The sequence below is a fragment of the Trichogramma pretiosum genome, unplaced genomic scaffold (genome assembly GCF_000599845.2).
Source record: "Trichogramma pretiosum strain Unisexual culture from Peru unplaced genomic scaffold, Tpre_2.0 scaffold39, whole genome shotgun sequence".
NCBI lineage: Eukaryota > Metazoa > Arthropoda > Insecta > Hymenoptera > Trichogrammatidae > Trichogramma > Trichogramma pretiosum.
In genome coordinates, this window is record NW_019640828.1 from 1,215,046 (window position 1) to 1,225,995 (window position 10,950).

At 43.6% G+C, this 10,950-nt stretch overlaps 3 protein-coding genes across 5 annotated transcripts in view; 2 read left to right on the forward strand and 1 right to left on the reverse strand.

The window, feature by feature from the left end:
* LOC106659613 (receptor-type tyrosine-protein phosphatase kappa) overlaps window positions 1-1,785 on the forward strand; it is a 95,602-nt gene extending 93,817 nt beyond the window's left edge. For 2 of the 3 annotated variants that reach the window (XM_023463353.1, XM_023463354.1), the window contains exons 13-14: window positions 20-364; window positions 1,684-1,764. In XM_023463353.1, the coding sequence (XP_023319121.1) occupies window positions 20-364; window positions 1,684-1,764 (426 nt within the window). Of the gene's footprint in view, window positions 1-19; window positions 365-1,683 lie in introns of all 3 variants that reach the window. The other variant, XM_014382229.2, reaches the window with a different exon arrangement.
* Window positions 1,786-2,093: 308 nt separating this feature from the next.
* On the forward strand, window positions 2,094-5,297 carry LOC106659611 (myb-like protein Q). The gene has a single exon (XM_014382226.2). It carries the CDS (start codon window positions 2,110-2,112, stop codon window positions 5,032-5,034), a length of 2,925 nt encoding a protein of 974 aa, XP_014237712.1. The 5' UTR covers window positions 2,094-2,109; the 3' UTR covers window positions 5,035-5,297.
* A 3,016-nt stretch (window positions 5,298-8,313) lies between these two features.
* On the reverse strand, window positions 8,314-10,534 carry LOC106659557. Its single transcript, XM_014382155.1, has 3 exons — window positions 10,172-10,534; window positions 9,940-10,096; window positions 8,314-9,870 (listed from the first exon to the last, which is right to left on the reverse strand). The coding sequence occupies exons 1-3, from the start codon at window positions 10,410-10,412 to the stop codon at window positions 8,535-8,537; spliced, it is 1,734 nt and encodes a 577-aa protein (XP_014237641.1). The 5' UTR covers window positions 10,413-10,534; the 3' UTR covers window positions 8,314-8,534.
* Window positions 10,535-10,950: the final 416 nt, after the last annotated feature.

Genomic DNA, 10,950 nt, shown 5'->3' on the forward strand with positions numbered 1-10,950 from the left:
AACCAAACCGAATCAAAAGGTCTTTCGGATAAACAAGAAAATCGTTTCTCTTACCGAGTTAATGGCAGGCATAAAGGCGCCCCCGAAGACGGTCCAGCTGTTCCAGCTGATCTGCTGGCCGATGGGCCAGATGGTGCCCACGTCGACCAACAGCCTCGTCGAGATGATGAACATGGTGGAGCGCTGGCGACAGCACACCTCGTACGGGCCCGTCGCGGTGGTGTCGCCCGACGGCCGGAGTCGCTGCGGCGTCTACTGCGCCGCCAACGCCTGCATCGAGCAGGTCATACAGCACGGCGAGGTGGACGTGTTCCAGGCCGTCAAGACGGTGCGCAGGCATCGGCCCCAGCTCATACAGAGTCCGGTAAGATAAGCGTCGACCGATACACTAGCATATATATATAATGTAAAATTGCACGGCGCGATCGATGGCTGATTAATGGCACGCTTGCGCAATTATCGCAAGAGAGGATAACGCAATTTTTTTCAGCATGTTTATCGTAATCATTATATTCATTTGCATGTCGTCGCCGTTGTCGTCGTTGTTCTTTTTTTTTCGTAGCTGGAGTACACGTACACTTATCACGTCTTAGCGCATTACCTGGCGGCCTACCCCATCGACGGTTCAAATCACAAAGTGCCGAAACCCGACGTGAGTTACACTAGTCCGCCGATGAGCGCGTGGCCCGTCATGGAAAGCAGGAATAGCTCCCAAAGAACTACGAATAGCTCCCAAACAGCTACGAATAGCTCAAAAAAAGCTTCGAAATGGAAAAAGTAATGAGAGCCGATGGGATATTATACGGCAACGTTTCAGTAATTTTTGGAGAAAACGAGTATTTTTGCGGCGAAACAGTAATCGGCCTGTTTTTGTTTTTTTTTTTTTGAAAATTAGAGATTACGTTTCATACGTAGAGCTCGATTACTGTCTCGCTTGTACTCGTATTTTGTTTTTATTTTTACTTTTTTTGTATTTCTATATCTTATTACGTTTGATCGAGAGAGGACTTCGCCGATGGTAGAATTCGAGGATAAAATTTTATTTTGGCCCGATCGAATTTGGAACGGTGTATTGATTTTTTTTTTAAATACTAACCTTTTATCTAGTTGAAATTAACAGATTTTAAAACTCACTCGTTCGATAGAAAAATTGATGACAATTCTTCCAATGATTTCTATTTGTATTAAAAAAAATAAAGAAACGGAGCAATAGTAGAATAATTTCAATTGAGTGCATAAATATAAATACTTTTTCATGAATCATAAAATTCATTGAGTTCAATGTAAAATTCTTTAAACTTGATTCAGATCACATCGATTTCAATTCTTTCGCATGTTAGGTTCATGCGGGTTAAGGAAAAAACACGCCATCCTTACATAAAGATTCCATATTGTTTTTGTTTATACGCTTTGATTTATACGCTTATTTATACTTTGACACTTGCAGATTCACCGATAAAGGCGCCACGCCACGTAGCGGCGGAGGCTGGCACTAATTTTTGTTAGAATTGTCATGCATGTATTGTACATATTTAACGCTACAAATAAATCGCTTTGTTCTTGTGTGCAGTCATTTAATAATTAATTTTCATCGAAAATGTCATTTCATTCAAACATCGAATCTTCTGCATCGCATCTAATCTCTTCCTCTTTCTTCGTTTTCTCTCCCTCTCTCATGCACAGACGGAGTACAAGTATTGCTACGATCTGGTCCTACATTACGTGCTGCACTACCTCAGCAAGGACATGTCGGAGAAGAAGTGAGAACACGAGTTGCGGGACGAGCTGTGGTTCATCGAGTTCGGCCGGGGCGCGGCGCTGCCGCTGACCCCGGAGGAGGCGCCCAGCAACGGCGGCGAGCCCGCCGTGCCCTGCGCCCAGGGCCGCGTCGTCTCCGAGACCTGCAGGCCCGCGCCCCAGCCGGCCTTCGCCACCTGCTCGACTTATCATCCTCGTGGCGAGGCCTCGACTCCCCAGCAGGAGCAGCAGCAGCAGCAGCAGCAGTTCAGCGAGTTGGAGGCGGCCTTGCTCGTGGGTCTACAGAAGCATCAGCAGCAGCAGCAGCACAACAGTACGACGACGTCTTCCGCAGCAGCAGCAGCAACAACAATGACAACGAGTATCAGTAGTCCCAAGTCCAGCGCGTTGATGCGCAGCCAGACGGTGATCGGCTCGCAGTCGTTGCCCTCGCGCCCGGAGGATCTGCGCGTGCGTGCCTGGTACGAGGAGCCCTCCCAGGACAGTCCCGTGTCGACGATCGAGCCGCTGGGCACAGACCCACTGAACCAGGACGGCAGCAACACCAGCAGCGGCACCAACAACAACAATCATCACAATCTCGATCATCGAGGAGGAGGAGGTAACAACAACGACGCCGCCAGCTCGACCCGTACCAGCAGCATGGAGAGCGAGCATCATCCTCATTCCCAGCAGCAACAGCACCAACACCATCAGTACGTGTACCAGAGGCCGCCCTCGGTGCCGCGCAAGGCCTGCATGGATCTCCAGGACGCCATAGCCCTGCTCGACGAGACCTGTCCCAATCCCGACGTCAGTCCGGTCATGACGCCTCGCACCCCCCGCACACCCCTGACGCCGCACTCGAGAAACAAGAGGGCCCGATCCAAGAGCAGCGACAACTCGTCCAACTACAGCAGCGAGAGGCTGAACGACAAGTCGGCCGGCCAAGCCGAGACGCCGAGGGAGCGCATCCGTCCCTTCCTCAAGAAGATCGGTATATCGATGACGGAGGACAGGCCGCTGCTGGCCAAGATAGCGCCGCGAATTTTAGGGGGTGGCGGTAAGCCCTACCTGGAGAAGATCGGCCACAGTCGGGCGGTGGACAAGTCCTTCATCGAGGAGACCAATACGGGCTCGTCCGGGACTCTGGACAAGTTCACCTTCGACGCCGCTACGCCGAGTAGTAGATCCAAAAGCAGCAAAGCAGCAGCAGCAGCAGCCAAGGAGGAGCTGGAGAGGAAGATGGCTAGGGAGAGGCGCGACGAGATTCGCGGATTCAGCACGGGCGAGCGTCGCAAGTCCGGCAAGAACTTCCTGCTGAAGATGTACTCGTTCGAGACGGAGGATCTAGTGGAGGGCGATAACAGGGCACCGGCACCGCGTCGGGATCCTCTGCGTGGCGCCTCGCTAGACGACGTCCTCGAGTCCGGCTGCGAATCGACGAGTCCTGTCACGAGTCGCGACGCTGCCGCTGCCCCCGAGCTGGTGCGCTGCAAAGTCACCACCAGCGAGGAGATCATCCTGCAGCTGTCCTCGTCGAGTCGCGCGAGTCTCAACTCGCCCATGGAGATCGCCAGCTGGGGCGCGTCGCCCAAACGACGCGCCGGCGCCAATACCCCGTGCTCGCCGTCGAAGCGCGCGGCGCCCGAGCGCGTCGTCGCCGTCTACAAGGATCTGGACGAGCCGAAGCAGACGACCAAGACGACGGCGACTACGTCGTCGGCCGAGGGCACCCTGGAGAGGCGCAAGAGTCGCATGGATCGTTGGGGTGGTGCCTCTTCGTCTTTCGATAACTGGAGCGGAAGGAGCAGCAGCTGCGCCAGGGAGCGCGTGGCCACACCCGTGTTCGCCGAGATCGGCGTCAGGAGCACCAGCAACGAGGCCAACAACAACAGCAAGGGCAGCTGCAGCTCGGTCTTCTCGAGCTCGAGCATCACCAGGCAGGATCAGTTCACGGAGAGCTACGCGGATTACAAGCTGAGGACGCAGCAGGGCCAGCACGCCCTGAGGAGACTGATGATGAGCCACCAGGCCAGGCAGAGCAACATGCCGCCCTCGTTCGACATGGGCTTCTCGTCGAAGGAGGCCGCGCTGGAGAAGCGGACGTCCGAGGACTCGCCCAAGATCAGATCCAAGTCGGTGGAGACGGACAGGCTCAAGGACGATCGCAAAAAGCAGCAGCAGCCCGTGGATAATGGCGTTGGTAGCAGTAGCAGTAGTAGCAAGCAACAGACGAGAACCAAGTCCGTGCTGAGGAAGCAGAAGCGCGTGGAGAAGGCCAACTACGAGCCGGATAACGGTAAAAAATTGGAGGACGACGACGACAACCCGGAGCAGACCGGTAAGAGAAAATTGGTGCACGAGCCGTCGCAGGAGACCCTGAACCTTCTGCAGGAGCTGCAGAAGGTCAAGAGCTCGCTGAAGAGCCCCGGCTCGTTGGACGAGAAGTCGATCGAGGACGGCAGCGGCGCCAACGACCCGACGACGACGGAGCCGCCGCTCAAGGCCTTTCCCAAGCGCGTCCTGCTCACCGATCAGGAATTCTGCCTGTCGATCGAGCGCGAGAACAGCGTGAGAAGACCGGCACCGAAGAAAGAAGAGGTTGTCGATGCGTCGTCGTCGACGTCGTTTTTCGAGAAACGATGCCTGTCGCTGGACTACGCGGACGACGACAAATCCTCGACGGCCAACGAGCGGAGAGCGAAAAAGTCCGAGGAACCGCTGCTGCTGCTGGAAGAGACGTCGCCGTCGAACGTGTTTGAGACACCGACGACGGAGAAGACGACTGTGGTACCCGCCAAAGCCAAGCACAAGAAGGATCGCGCCCCGGATCCGCCCAAGGATCAGCTGCTGCTACCGAAGCCGCCTAGTAACAATAGTAATAGTAATAGTAATAGTAATAATCGTCGTCAGCAGCGTCATTCCGATAGCGACGCGACCAACAACAACGGAAACGGCAACAATCAATTGAGCCCGAAGCGTCGCAACCAGAGCGAGTCCACCTCGCCCAAGGCCACCGCCTTCCGGGTGAAGAAGCGGCTGGGCCGCGTCTCGGTCGAGGACAAGGACAAGACCCTCAAGCAGGAGCAGAGCTTCGCAGCCGACGTTAACGCCGATAAGGAACAGCAGCAGCAGCAGCAGCAGCAGCAGCAAACGACGACCACGACTACCATGACCATGACCACGACCACGACCACGACCACGAGTACCAACGTCGCCGCCGCCGCCGCCGCCGTCGCTGCCAACGTCGTCGTCGTCGGGGGACAGAAGAGGGCCAAGTGTCTGCCGTTATAACAGACGAGAAACAAGTCGAGCAGTGGCGCTGCATCTGCTGCTGCTGCTGCTGCTGCGGCTGATGGTGGTAGCAAGAAATGACGAGCGAATATTATTATTATTATTATTATTAGGATGGTAGATATGTATTGTATATTGAAAGTCCCACGCACACACACGTACATAAGTTATACACTCTATTACTACTAGTGTACTACTACTATAATACTATTAATAACATAAAATGAAAAATGAAAGCATAAGCTTGCGGACCAGTTTTTTATATTTTACCATAATAACTCGTTAATCTATATAATAATATATTATATAATATATAAAATATAAAGGTGAAGAAAATTAAAACAACAAAAAAAAGTAAAAATATTATCATTATTATTGTTATACATGATGTAATTGTCGATTTCATGGTGGCGCTGTACTCTCAATTTCAATTAATTGATTAATTATTATTATTATTATATACAAAACAACAACTACGTAGGATATAACGAGCGCGTTGATTCTAATACTGACAAAAAAAAATAAAATTTGATAATGTTTCCAAAGTTTTCCAAAACAGGATATTACATAACTGTACGATGTAACGTGAGAATAGTTTTTTTTTAGTCAAATATTTGTAAAAAAAGGGTGAAAAGAAAAAAAATCAAATTTATAAGAGACGATGTAGAAAATAAAATATTTCCATTCGTTATGTGTGCGTGTGTGTGTTGTACGTGTGTGCGATATGCAACGACGATGACGGCGACGACGACGACGACGATGCGTTTACTAAATGCCGTTTGAGTTTATAACAAAATATATTATATTATATATACGTATGTGGTTTCGGCGACTATAACTACATTTTCTTGCGCAGTGCCTTTGAATGTATTTGAGTATACGGCGACAAAAGAAAGAGAGAGGAAAAAAGAAAGATCGGCAAAAACACGTGTGTATCGCGAGTCGACGCGTCAACGTTAATTAGAGAAAGAATTAAACGGTTGTATACTGTAAAAAAAAAATAGATGAATAAAAACAATTCCATGTCATGCGTAGGGTATAATACATCGTCATGTAGAGATTAGCCGTTTACAATTGTAATGTGTGTCGATCGTCTCAACAAAGTCGATGTGTGATTTTCTCCGATCGACGCTCTTTTTTTGTTGTACGAAAAAAGAAAAGAGAGTCACGAATGAACAAAACTGTAACTCGAATGTTACTGATACTACAGTTACTACATTATATACATTAAAAATATACATTCTACATAGTCACTTATATTCTATACGATATAGTTACGTAATTGAAAAGGTTTGACGAGACGCGTGTGCGTGTGTCACATCGTTTGATATTTTACTCTTTTTCTTCTTTTATTGTTTGTCAATCTCTGAGAGCCTAAAAAGCATATTTCTGAATGTGTTAAAAAAATAATGGTATACGCGTATAAAGAATATACGAAAATAATATATTAAAATGAAGCAGCGAATACAGGACTATAAAAAAAAAAGTAAATAGGGCGATACACGTTATAATAATATATACATAGAGTGAGGATTTTTATTTCCAACGTATTTTCATTATTTAGGACGAGATGTGCCAAAGTGTGAGACAAAAAAAACTCCGTACTTAGCGTGTAAGGTCTGCTCTGCTCTGTGTTAAAGTAAAATTAAAATAAAAAAATACCACGTTAACTCTGAGAGTATAATGAATACAAAAATATTATATTATTATTATTATTATTATATATTGTGCGTTACGTTTGTATGAATGATATATACATTATTGCGATATCTATGTACACAAATATATTATATCGGAGATACGTAGAACGTGTCGTTTTTCCCGTATCGTAATTTTCGTGCAACTTATTATAAGTGCAGATTATATTCGGGCCGCGCTCGACTCTAATTTAATTGTAAAAAAAACAAAAAAAAAAAAAAACTGGAAACGAAAGTTCAAAAATCGAAAGGGTGGAATCTGTATGTTACGCGACAGCTATCCGTCCATCGCTCAAATCTTCGGGCTGTCCCGTATACACACGCACACAGGCGCGAGTTTCTTTTTTGCGTCCATTATAGAGAAAATTTCAGAGTGGTATTATATATAGGTGGATGGCACTTTTATTTTACTCGCTGGCGAGATATCGTATATATGGTTCTGTGGAGTCAATTTTGCTCGTTGTCGAATTTCCTTGTTTTCTTTCGTTTGTTTGTTTGTAATAAATATGCGTATCAAGTGCAGTTGTTTTTTGTTTTTATTACTTATTTTCCCTTCGAGAAGACATTGACGTACAACAAACGGCGACTATAGTATTATAACACAATACGATGTTTCTCTCCGATCCCTTACCTTCCTGAATAAAACGTGATATCTGTAAATTTGTTGTTTTCCAAGCCCACGTTTACGCACGAAAGATAATAAAAAAAAAGCAGAATCATAAAAAATACCTTAAGGTGGATTAAAAAATATACATAATAAATATATAATTAATAGATTAAACCCACGAAAAAAAACTAGAGTAAAGTTTACGTGTGACGTTGTTCGTGGGAATTCCGAAGAGAGGCTCTGTGCGCGCACGTTGATCGTGATAATATGTATAAAAAGTACGATAACTATGATAAAAAAAAAATATATTTGAAGTTTGACCTAAATAAACAATTACCATTATTATATTATTTATCAGATTATTCTATGAACGTGAATCTATGAAATGTTATTTGAAAAAGGTAAAAAAATCTATTTATTATGCGCAATGATGGTTTGCGGATTACGTATTTATGTGGGTGCATGTGTGTGTGCGTTGAAAAAAATTAAAGTTGGCCGCGTTGATTTTTATTATAGTTTTGTTGTTTTTTTTTCATTGTTCAATCATTGTGTTGAGTTATCATTTCCTCGAATACAGTGTCTATTGCGTTCGGAGGAAGCTTATTGATTTTTCGATTGGATTGCCGATGCGTGCCGATTTATTATTATAATATGCTTTGAAGAAAAGATATTGAATTTTTAAAATTTAAATGTACATAACCCACTATGCGTCAATCTCCGGGCGTGATTTAATCTCTCGACGTGTAGTGCAAAACGTGCAGCACATCTGGTACTGATTTGTAAATCAAATTGATAAAAAAAAAATCAATAAATCATTTTCAGTATATTTGGTACCTATAAATTTTAAAAGTGAATTTTTATAAACATTGCAAATTTAATAAGAACGTTATGATAAATCAAATTGGTATATATTGTAAATAAAATAAAAATATGCATAGATTGCCAAAGTGTCGTCTTTTTTAACTTTTACTATTCACATCCTTGTGTAAAAAAATATTTTATTATTTTTTTTTTTGTATAAAATTTTCATCATTGTACAAGCGTATCATGTTATCACAACCAGTTTTTATATTTAGTTCTATACATATACTTGAGTAAAAAGCGTCTACGTGAAAAATATATTTCTAAAATCAGAAATTTTATTTGACACTTTCTATTTACAAACTTATCTATAACAACTGGAACAAGGGAATGAATCAATTGACTTGAGCTGTCTTAGTCTTATCGACTATTACAGAGTTACTCAAGTTTAGTACTCCACAAATTATTACACTTATATCATCTATATAGGGCACTATTTCAGATGGTATTTCATTTTGAAAGATTTTAAACTGCCTAAACTTTTTAATAACTACATCGAGTGGCTTTTCTACTTTTTTTGATGTTTTTTTGCCTTTGCTACTAATGTCATTTTCAGAAGGAAATTTTATATCTTTTGAAGATGTGAGGAATTCAAGAAAATTATTGGTGCTGTTTTTAATGCTCAATATGCCATTCTGCATTATTGCATTTTTTTGAACTGTTAGTAATTTGGAAATTTGATTCTGATCAGTTACAACAATTCCTGCAGCTTTACCAGTAAATACTCTACCAACATAACGAATAAGGCCACTTGTGGAGAAACCAAGCAATATTTTCATTTTTTTCAGACTCCCATATGCTTGCGAATAGCCAACAAGAGAATTACCTTTTTTAATGGAACTGCCTGATACTAATCTTTCACAATTTAGACACACTGGTTTAACTTGTACCAATAGTTCTACATTATCCACAACACTAGTAGGTTTATAAATATCATTCAAATTGTCCTCAAGTGACTCTGAAACATTGTTTATCGTTGGCCAAAATATAGCAGCTTTAAGAACATTTTTCAAAGCAGTCACGGATGAAAAAAACGCAGTTTTACATTCTTGCTCAGTTATATAAAATAAATATGAAAGCGTCTTGAAAGACAAATTTAATTTCATCTTAATCAAACATAAAACAATTCTAGCTTCAACACTTATTTCGATTCTAGGAAACCGCTCACTTTCATCTATAACCAATGATTTAGCTAATGCTCCCAGGGTATCGAAGCATATACCAGTAAAAGCTCTTAATTGAGCGTCATTTTTTATGAGATTGAATATAACTATTCTATAATACCTACGGGCTGCAGAATAAAATTCTTCTGTTACTTTTAAAATAACATTATGCATGTAATTATCTACATCTTTATCTTCCACACCATTGCCTAGAATTTCATTCATTTCCACGAGTAATTGCGCAGCTTTAACTTGATAACTGAGATTCTTTGTGTTATTTTCTGAGCAAGTACATTCTGTTTGGGTGCCTACAGATATCAATTCTGGAATTTGATCCACTTGATCTATGTTACTGTCAATCTGTGCTGAAGCACTTTGGTCGTAAGTTTCTTCACCGTCTGGAATCCATTCTTCAAAAAGTGCATTTACTTCAGAATCAGAGTTATGCTGATCTTCTTTCTCATTTTCTGTTTCTTTCACATTTACAGCTTGTGGTTTTTTGAGTATTCTAAAATGAAAATAAGCATAGAGTTTATTTTAAAAACAAACCAAAATCACCAACGATAACACAACTTACGCTGGAGTCACTCTGGACAAACGCGCTGCAGCTCTGGCTGCTCTAGCTTTATTTTTTTTCTGCTTCGCTAGTGGTACTTTTCTGGCAACGCTTGGTTCAGGCAGTTCAACCGAGGGTATTGCAATATTCTTCAATCGTTTGACTTTTTTATCTAGACCTGTGCAACAACGAAAACATTCATTAAAGACAAATTCTTGATTCCACAAGATGTCAAAATAGTTCCATAACATACTGCTGGATAAGTAATCGTCCGCCTTGAAGTGCTTCGAGCAGACACGCCAGGAATTGGCTACATCAGCCGACAGCCTCAGTCGCTTGGCCCAGAGTTTGCGCGCACTGATTTTCTTGATGTTACCGAGATTCGTCTTCACGAAGATGAACCTGTCGAGCTTGGGAAAGCTGTGAAACGACAGATTATCCGTTTTGAATCTCGTGCTGCTGTCGCAGCCGGGCACGCAGCATTGATTGTACATGATCGACGGGGTTTTCTGAACTGTTTGATCAAACGTCAATTATTATATTCTTGCGCGTAACCTACGTGCAGCGATTTGTTGTGTGTATGACATCCGATGCCATATTATGATGCTACCAAGAAGTAGCAACTAGCAGCGGACGACAACGACGACGCGGCTCTCTGTTCGCGGGTAATTTCATCGACGCGTGCCGCCCTCTATAAATTCAATGCGGACTTCCCGTAAGAACTTTCGCAAAACGAAACGTCTCCGCGTTGGTATATTTATGCGAAGAAAACGTGAAAAATTTAATTACAGTCACATACGCTGTATCTAATGAAATAGCGATGCTATCCGACACGATTCTTTCAATAAACTATCGTCGTAACGGCTCCGCGTATTTCGAAACTGGAACGTTGGTCGATTCATCGATAGATGGCTCTACTTGTGTCGCTGCCCGGTGCCGCCGCGTCGAAAAAACTCTTCACCGACCGTTACAGCCTGTGCCCGCAGCAGTGCGTGCTCTACATAGCCTGTAGCCAGTAACTGTGTGTGATGT